General features: G+C 56.1%; 1 protein-coding gene across 4 annotated transcripts in view; it reads left to right on the forward strand.

Annotated features, from left to right (window-relative positions):
• Positions 1-9615, forward strand: part of Gata4 (GATA binding protein 4) — a gene marked incomplete in the record, with an annotated part of 70950 nt that overhangs the window by 15168 nt on the left and 46167 nt on the right. For 2 of the 4 annotated variants that reach the window (XM_005373824.2, XM_013514543.1), the window contains 1 exon segment: positions 5771-5850. In XM_005373824.2, the coding sequence (XP_005373881.2) occupies positions 5804-5850 (47 nt within the window). 4 annotated transcript variants of the gene reach the window in all.

Genomic DNA, 9615 nt, shown 5'->3' on the forward strand with positions numbered 1-9615 from the left:
GCGTTGGCGTCTGGAAAGAGAAGGGAAAAGTAGCGGGGTAGTTGCACACCGCAGAATCGTGCTCCTGGAATTCATGTTGGATTTCTCGTTCCACCCAGCTGTTTACCCAAGAGGATAAGAGTGACTTCCTTTCAGCCTCTTTTGATTTCGGTGCACCCGGGGTCTTTGCTCTGAGATACATCCATAACCACAACTCCCACCCCATTTTTATTTTGGGACAGTCGGTCTCAATAATGCCGGGCGTGGTGACGCACGCCTGTAATCCCAGCACTCTGGAGGCTGAGGCAGGAGGATTTTTGTGAGTCTGAGACCAACCTGGGCTACAAAATGAGCTCAAGGCCAGCCTGAACTGCATAGCAAGACCCTGTATCAAAACGACAAAAAAGACCAAAAAAAATTCGCTCACTTACTTAGGCTGGGCTGGAACTTTCTTCCTCCTGCCTCAGCCTTCTGGAGAGCTGAGGTCACACCTGCGCCACTGCGCCGGCTCCCTTCGGCACTTTCCTTGGATTCCCCCGCTCCCCCGGGCTGTTTTCTGCGCTCTTCCTCGCCGATCTCCCAGTTTGCAGGCAGAATGGGAATTCCTGTGTGCTGAGTTTGCGTGGCGCCCAGCACCGAGTAAGCGCCTCTGGGGAGGGAAGTGGAGTAACCGCATTCAGGAGCCTTTGGTTGAGGCGGAAAGAGCCAGACCCCGGAGTCCAGCCCACCCGCAAGAAGGCACTGCAGCGCTGGGCGCCGGCCAGATCTACCCAGGCTTCCTGGGGGTGAGTAGGAGCCTTCTGCCTCCCCCAGTCCTCGGCCAGCCGGCGCGGCACCCTTCACCTCGGTCTTTCCCTTCTCACCTTTTGTTCATCTGCTGCTTCATTAGCAAGCTCTTCAGGGGTTGGGGTAGGCGTCTGAGAACTCCGCTGGGCCAAACTGCTTTTTTTTTTTTTTTTTAACAGGAAACAGTGTTTTGTGGGACAGTGGTTTATTTGTTTCGGTGGTGTTTTCTTAATGGTGTTGTAGGTTTTTAAATTCAAGTGTAAAGGATGAAAACGACGGGTGCCTGTCTGTTAACCTTATTGTGGGGTTTTTCCTTCCATACCACGGAGGTTTGACTGGAGTTCGCAACTCCGCAGTTCTGAGAGGAGATAGTCTCTCTCTGTCTCTGTCTCTCTCTCTCACTTTTGTGGCAGATAGAAAAGCCATTCTGCTCTTGTAATCCCAGAGCTCTGGTAAGTGGGAGGAGAAGGATCACACACTGGAGCCTGAGCAACTTAGTGACTTAGCAAGACCCAGGCTCAAAACAAAAGAGGTGGAGATGCGGCTCAGTGCAAAGGCCCTGGGTTTCACCCCCGGCAACAGAGACACGAACGCATGCGCACACAGAGCCAGCCATCCTGTGGCCCAGGTAGGCAGGAAGGGGCTTTGGGGCTGCCCTGTGATGCCACTAGACGATAACATGAAATCCAGGTACAGTGGGGTATTTTCTGGCATCTGCCCCTTGGCCTGTAAGGTAGCCCATCCTTGTGAATATCGCATGCTGCCCCTGAGTACAGTGAAGATGACTTACAAATCAGAGCGCTCGCAGGGTTGCCTGTGATCTTGGTTGGGTCCATCCACGTCTGCTGTCAGGGCAAACTTTTCCTCCCTGAAGGCTGCGCCCAAAGGGCCAGCAAGATGACCCCAGCCCCTGACCCCTGAGTTCCCTGCTTCTACCCCCCTCCCAGCAAGTTCCTGGGGTACCGCTAAGTTGCCCTGAGGGACTAATCCCTGAGTGTTGACCTGGCTCCAGGACATCCAGGAAGCCAAATCACTCCCGCATCCCCCTACCCAAACATGACAGAGTCTGAAACAGGAGTGCGTAAAGAGGAGAGTGTGTGTGCGGTGCGTTGGTGTCACCTGAGGTACAGACAAGGCATGGAGCTGGGACCAGCCCGGGGGAAGGAGCGACTTTGCAGTTCCGGTCCTTTGAAGAAAAACACAAGGCTCTCTTCTGCCCCTAAATCACTCTTCCAAAACGGGAGTCAAACACTGCCAGAGATCTGGAGGCTCCCTAAGGGGCAGCAGAAGGGGTGAAGACTCTTCTCCCCACTCTATATGAAGTGAGATTTATTGGCATGTAATTTACATACAGTCAGTTCACTCCTTTTAATGTAGTTTTGTGGGTTTTGATAAACACACAAATCATGGAACCATCACCGCAATCGAGATATCAGAGTCGTCTGTCCATCCCCAAGTTCCCCACCCCTGTGTGCCCAACTCCCCTCCCTCTGCCCTGTTCCCGTCTGGCTTAGCTGTCTCCACGTTGTTGTGGAAGTGTGTTCTTTGGGGTCTTCTCCGTGTGGCTTCCCACTTGGGGATGCCCCCCAGTCCTTGGCTGTGTGTAGTTCATTCTACTTCTGAGCAGCACTTGGGGTGTTTCGTCATCTCTTTCCTTTGTGTGGCTCCAGTTTGGGGCAATTATGAACAAAGTTGTAGGTTTTGAGAACACCGGTAATATCCTCTTGTAGATGAAAACGCAGCTTCTCCTCAAGGCCTTCTTCTTATCCTGAGTCTCACTGCAAATAAATGGTGAGTCTGCTGAACCAGGAGCCAAGAGTGGATCCCTCACAGAGAGTGCTTCGTGAAGGTGAGAGGGAGAGAGGGAGAAAGAAAGACAGACAGACAGACAGAGACAGAGCTGAACCCAGAGCTTTTGAAGTGGAGTAAAGACAGTCTAGTCACACGCTTATTGAGAAATTGATCACTCGAGAAAGTGCTCACTTTTGACCGATAAGTCTGAGAAGTCCTTTACTTCCCCCTGTTCAAGCCCTGCCCCTGCCAGCAGGATGTACAAAGCTGGCACTGGGCAAATCCAGCAACTCCCGTGGGCACCTTCCCAAGTGACATCCCGCCAGCACCCTGTTCTAGGTGCTAGGTATTCCACCCCTTCCGGGTGGTATTCCACCCCTGTGTTCCGGGTTGATCTCTCTTTAGGTCTTGCCCTTGGGCAACTTGCCGGTCCTTAGCACCTGTGTGGAGAAGGGACAGAGCCACGGAAAATAGAGACTTCACAGGAAGGGTACACCGTCCTTCCATCAAGCACCGCCCTCAGGCCACTGTGGGACAGAGGTGTGAGGCTCTCTTTCTCCGTTCACGAAGTTGGAAGGCAGTAAGCAGGGCTGCAGATGCCCTCCGAGCTGCAGCACCTGCCTGGCATGTGCATGTCCAAGGCCTGAGTTTCATCTCAGCACCCGGGAAAGAAGTCTCAGAATACAGTAAATATCCGTGGGACAGAAAAGGGGTGGGCAGCGAGCCAAGCTCCGAGCACCACTTTCTTCCTTCTCTGGTTGCAGGAAACCAATTCGTTTCCACCGAGACTTGCTCCAAACTGGAGCCAGGGATGAGGAAGCTGCAGCCCGCCTGGGTACCGGCTGCAGCCCCGTGGGTGAGGACGGTCACCCGAGGCCCTGGGGTCCTTCCTGGAGTGGGTCCTCTCTGGCCAGCACAGCAGGACCTCCGCCCAGGTGCAGGGGGACCTGAGTTTCCTGCACTGAGGAGCTGTTTTCACACTTGGGCTTTGCCTTGCTTGACACTTTCCTGTCTGTCACTCGGAGCTGTGCCCGGCCTCGGCGCCCGCCTGGGCGGCTTCCCCAGCTCCGGGTCACTTAGGGCTCCTTCTCACGGCAAAGGGTGCGGGCCTGTGCGGAAGCAAAGGAGTCAGCTTTGGGGACACCAGTCTGGGGAGGGAAGGGCAGGAGTTCCCTCCCTCCCCTTATCTCTGCCGGGCCCAGGAGAGGGGAGCCCTGGACGCCCCATGACCCTGTCCCAGCCCGCCTGGAGGGACCCCTTCCGCTTGCTTTTCCTGCCTGTAGTGCCCAGTCTGTCCCCGCCTCAGTCTCTCCACCCCTAGCTCCTCACCTTTCCCTGGCCATCTCCCCCTTCTGTCTCTTTTTCTCTGCTCTGACTTCCGTTCCCTGCTTTTCTTTTTTCTCTGCTACAGCACTTTTGGCCGTTTCACACTATATATTTAACTTATTTATTATCTGACTTTCTTTTACGGAGCAGAAAATTTCCTCGAGGACAGAAAATTTCTGTCTTTAGCTCCATGCTGAGTACCAGCACCACGCATCTCTGGCCCCAAGTGCTCAGGAAATAGGAATGATCAGAGGGTGGGTGGGTAGGAGGGTCCTCCCCTCTCTTCAACTTTCTCCCCGCCCCCACCCCGCCCACCTTTTTCTGTCTCCTCCGCCCCTTCCTGTTGTTTCTGGCATCGCGTTTTTCTCTGTACTTGCCTGACTTTGTCCAGTCCTTCCAGAGTTTATAGGTCTGACTTGCCTCGGTGTCAGAAGGTTCACCTCCGCCCTTTGTTACCTATGTCCCAGGAGCCCCTCTGCCTCCCTGGCGAATGGCGGCTGCCTCCGAGCCTCGCTGAGTTCTCCGCCTTAAACTCGACTTCCAAAATCCTGATGGTGCCCAGAAACCCCTTCTTCCTGTGGACCGTGGCAGCCCTGGTTCCTTATGAGCAGCCTGGATTCTGGCTGGCCCTCTGTGGTGGTGATGGGGACACACCGGGTATCCAGCAACAAGGACCAGGCCACTGTGTCCCACCTGCATGCTGGCTTCTGCTGGGGGAAGTAGGGGGGTGGCACCTGTGGTCTGAGTCCTTTGCGGGGAGCCTGTCATTCTCCCTGTCTCAGCACCTTCAGCGATGCTATCAGCAATACTTTGGAAAGGGGTTGGAACCTTTTTTGAACACCTACGATGGTTGCTGGCCTCATGGAGCTCACTGCCTTCCTGAGTGTGTGTGAGTGGGAGTGTGGACAATCGGCTACAAATAAATGAATCTATAACTCCAAGGCACAAGTGACCTGCGAATGAAGCAACTGAACATTTTGTGTAATCCGAGAATATTAACCATGCTCTTGCTCTGCGCTCAGTGCCAACAGGATTGCAGCTTCGAAAGCTTGACTCTGGGAGGCTGAGACAGGAGGATCACAAATTCAGCCCAGCCTGGGCAACTTAGGGACCCTCTCTCAAAAATAAAAATAAAACAACATTTAAAAGGCTGTGGTTATATCCCAGTGCAAAGGCCCTGGGTTCCATTCCCCGTTCTAAAAGAAAAATAAATAAATAAAAAAGTTTGTGGAAGACCCACAAATGAGAGGGCAGCTTTGGTCCCTGAAGAATAAGGTGCCTAGAGAGGCAGGCTGGGACCAGCCCTGGCGAGGCCAAGCGCTGGGCGCTGGTCACTTCCTCCTGCAGCTGTTCCCGGAGACCTCTGATGAGGAGGAGGAGGAGGAGGAGAAGGAGGAGGAGGGGTGAGGAGTCACTTTGAGAGCAGGAAGCCGGCACCCCCAGAGCTGGGAATCCAACTTGCCCGCAGTAGAGTCTGCCCTGGCACTGGACCGGGTGTCAGTTCTGGTCTGGTCCGGACAGCACGCTCCCCGTTGTAAAACCACTGGCACCCTCCGAACCTGTGTCCTGAGACTGCTGTGGTTTTGGTTTTCTCTTAGCTTATGAGACACAAACCGTTTTATTTTAAAATGATTTTAATCTTTTTTGTTTTTGTTTTCTGATACCGGGAATTGAACTCAGGACCTTGTGCTTGCCAGGCAGGTGCTTGTGCCACTGAGCTCTATCCCCGGCCCTGATTTTAATCTTGAAATGTCAGATGGGCTCAATAAAAAAGACCTAGAGATTTTTTCTTTTAAGTAATACTTTCTGTGCGTGCCTGACTTTGTCCTGTATTTCCGGAGTTTATAGGTCTGAATCTCCTCTCCTAGTTGAAAGCAGAACAAAGTAAAATGGAGACCTACTGCCTCACACCGGCCTTGCCATGCGGGCTTCCTGCTTTAACTTCTCCCGGGTGCTATGGGGCATAAGGTGAGGATGATAACCCTTTCTATCCCTCCTTCCGGCCTGGCAAAGTTCTTTTCTAGAGAAAAACGGAATTTGAAAGTGTCTTGAAATCTGGAAGTTACTGTAAAACTTGTGGGGAAGTGCCACCAGCCGGGTCCACAGGCCAGAAGCCAGCACATTTGTGTTCTTTGCTGTGTGACATCCACCAGCACTTTTACAGTGAGACCATTAAGAAGTGCTGCTTCCTCGTCTCCCTCTCCGTCTATTGGCAGGAGGCTGAAGAACAAACCCAGGGTATGGAGTTCGGTTCCTGATAGGAGGAGACTAGAGCTCCTTGTCCCCTGCCCTGCCCTCAAGAATTCCAAGTGTTCAGGCAGGGGGCCCCCCAAAGAAAAGAAAGGTAGAGCTACCTGGCTTTGCACTTTGATTCGTTCTCCATTTCTGCATTAGCAAGCTCTGACCTGGCTGGCACTTGGATCTCGGTGCTTGGCTGCCCCTGAACCCAAGGTATGTGTGTGGGGAGGGTCCTGACAGGGCCACAGGCTGTCACAGAGGGAACCCATGCCCCGGGCCAACGGTTGAGGACCAAGGGGACCGGAGGAAGCGGTGTGCGTTCGTGCGGGTCACTCCGAGTTTGACCTGGAGAGGGGTCTTTTCTAGAGAAAAATGGAATTTGGAAGTGGAGAGGCTAGTCTCACCCAGGAGGAACTCGTAAGCGTCTGTGGCCCCCCTGACTCTTTCTGCAGGATTTTCTTCTTTCTGATCAAAAGGTTCCATCGCGGTTGGATAATGCAGGGTTTGGTTTACTTGTTTTTTAATTTTTCTCTGGATGCGGGGACTCAGAGGTTTGTTCCTGCTGGGTGCCAGAGGCCTCCATCCCAGAACCTGAGATTGCGGCCCCCAACATTGCACTAGGTTTGCAGGGACCCCGACCCCGTGTGCGTCCCAGTCCCACCCAGAACACACTGGAACCCTGATGCTGGGAGACCTTCGATGGTCTCACCGGGACGTCTGGCATCCACTGTTTTTTAATTTATTTTTTCGAGGAATTTAGAGCTCCATTCTCCCTTCCATCGTCTTTAAGCTACAAGTTTGCCTCTAGTTGGGCACAGACCCGCCGCCCAAGCACCGGCAGTCTTGGGAAACTCGATGTGTTTTTGAGTCCTTGGGAGAATCTTCGCAGGGTTTTACAGAACATTTGAACAATTCCTTGTCAAAAGCCTCACTGCTTGTTGTGGGGTCATTAGACCACAGCACTTCGTAAAAAGAAGTCAAAGAAAAAAGAGGTTGAGGATGCCCACAGTGCTAAACTCTCCCCGCAGACCACAGAAAAGGAAAGCGGAAAGAGGACGGAGAGGGCCTGAGCCACCTTCCCCAGGCCAGCCCAGGGACACCCTCCTTAAAATAGCCTGGCGTCTGAACCTCTGACACCCACCCCCACGCCCAGCAGCCTCCTGGGCAAGGGCGAAGCCTGGGAACCCAGGGAGGCAAAGGAGGACTCCTCCAGCCCCGCAGCCCCGTGAGGCCTTGAAATGCTCTCTCCTCCTGGCAACGCGCTGGGGTCGCGGGGCTCCCCTCCTCCAAGGGAGGAAGGGGGCAGAGAAGGAGGGAGGCCAAGAGGGAGGGAGGGAAAACAAAACGCCCCAAAAGAGCAGACGCTGGCCAGCCACCTCTGGTCCGTCCTTGAGCTGAGGCCTTGAGAGAAACGTGGGGCACTGGGCCCAGAGAAAAAGCTCCAACAAACAGGCAAACGTCTCCGTTGTGCTTTCTGAGGCAGAGCTTTCTGGTCCCTGGTCTCTCAGCTTCCAGCCCGGGAGGAGACTGTCAGCGGGCAGGGTGGGAAAAGGACCTCAGCCAGGGGCCTGACGTGGAGCCCTAGCCCAGGGAATCCAAGGGTCACAAGCTAGGGGTCCCACAACAGCCACACAGAAAAAGTCAGGGACTCCCGCACCCAGGTGCGGAGGAGGAGACTGCTGTGCAGAGACCCGGGGGATGGTGACCCTGCGGGCCACCTGCACAACTGGAGGACCCTGCTTGTCCTTGGGCACGGGGAGGACTTCCCTAGACACCAAGTCCCGAGTCCCTGGCTTGTTGCTGAGAACACACACTGCCGAGTCCCCAGGTTCGGCCCTCTTTGTCCTCTAAAGGTCGCTCTGGGAAGGCAGAGCTAGGATCTCGGTTATCTGAATCCCCAGGTCCCGGCGGAGAAGAGAAGGCTAGGGCAGGCCCGCTCGCCCAGGCCCAAACTTTCAGTTCGGGGGAGAGCCCTCCGACGCCCCTTCCACAAACAAGCCTTTGGTTTCCTGCCTCTCTCGCCCTTTCCATCGTGGACAAGGGCCTGACTCAAAGCAGCAGGCAGAACACGGCGAGGCTTCCGGGGTCCCCAGGACGGCCTCCCCCTGTTACCAGGCCTCGGGTCCAGGTGCCCAGCTCCACACAGGCTCTGGCTGGCGGTCTGAGGACCCAGCTTGCAGGCGCTTCTGGGTGGCGTCCGTGCGTCCACTGCAGCAGCCGCGCGCCCAGGTGGCCTCAGTTCCCTCTCCTCTTTGGGGCCGCTCCGGACTCCACAGTCCTGTTTCAGGGGAGAGAATTCCCCACACAGTCGCGCTCAGTTCTTCCTCTGGGATTTTCCTGAGAGTCCCCAGGAGTTGGCCACGACCCCACTGGTGGGGGAGGGAGTGTTTCCTTCCAGTTAGCTCCGCGTCCCAGCCTGGTCCTCGGCGCCCGGGGTCCGTCCCCTGAACAGGGACCGCAAGACCGATTTTCCGCTGCGGAAGCGGGTGTCATCCCGGCCTCCGGCCGCAGCAGCGCGGGTTTCTTTCAGGGTGGTAACCCAGTCCCCTCTGACTCCCTCTAATCTGGTATGAGAAACCTGGGCAGGGGAGGGGAAAGCGGCCTCTCCAAAAAAAAAAAAAAAAAAAAAAAAAAGCGTAACCGAAAGCGTGAGAGCCACCGGGAGACTGTTATCTGGGTCTGAAGGCTGCGGTAATCGATGGGTTATTTTTACGCGGTAATAGTGCCCTGTGATTGCTCTATTAACCTTTAGACCTGTCTGAGGGACTCTCCGCGCACGGCCCCGCTGCGCCTGGGCCTGCGGCGCCGACGCCCGCTGCAGCCGGGTCAGACACCGCCCCGGACCCAACCCCCCCGCCCGGGCGCCGGCCCCTCCGCGCCCCGCAGGTCGGAGCGCGAGCTGCGGGGAAGAAAAGCAGCGCGGATCGAGGGCGGAGGCCTGGGAGACGGGAGCGCCGCGGGGAAGCTGCGCAAGAGTTTTGCATAAATACATAAAATCGAGGCCCGGCGCTGGGGTTCTCGGCGCCTTGCAGTCTCCTGGGGCTGCCGGGAAGGCAAAAGGCAGGCTTTGCCTTCCACGCTAGGGCTGAAAGGCCCAGGCCGGAATTTGGAGTCTCCTGAGCCTCTGCGGAGTCCGGGGCTGGGAGGACCCCCAAGACTCCGGCCTGGAGACCCGCAGCTAGCCTGGAGCGTGGGGCAACCTGGTGTTCCCCAAGGGTCACCTTCCGCGCCACGAGTCCCGCCCTTCGCCCACCACTGGCCCAGGATCCCTGGGGGTGGGGAGGCGGGAAAGGAGCGCGGGAATAAAGCGGACCCTGGCAAAGCCGCCAGCGGGATCACTCTTAGGCTGGGCGGTGGGCGCAGCCCGCGCCTGGCGGTGGCACCTCGGCGTTTGGCGAGGCGATCTCGCGCCTGGACTTTGCCTGCTAGGCGCGCTTCTGCAAAGCCGCAGTCCGGCGCCCCGCGGAGCTGCCGGCCGCGCCCCGCCCCCGCCCG

The sequence above is a fragment of the Chinchilla lanigera genome, unplaced genomic scaffold (assembly GCF_000276665.1).
Source record: "Chinchilla lanigera isolate Chin_1 unplaced genomic scaffold, ChiLan1.0 scaffold00002, whole genome shotgun sequence".
NCBI classification, from domain to species: Eukaryota; Metazoa; Chordata; class Mammalia; order Rodentia; family Chinchillidae; genus Chinchilla; species Chinchilla lanigera.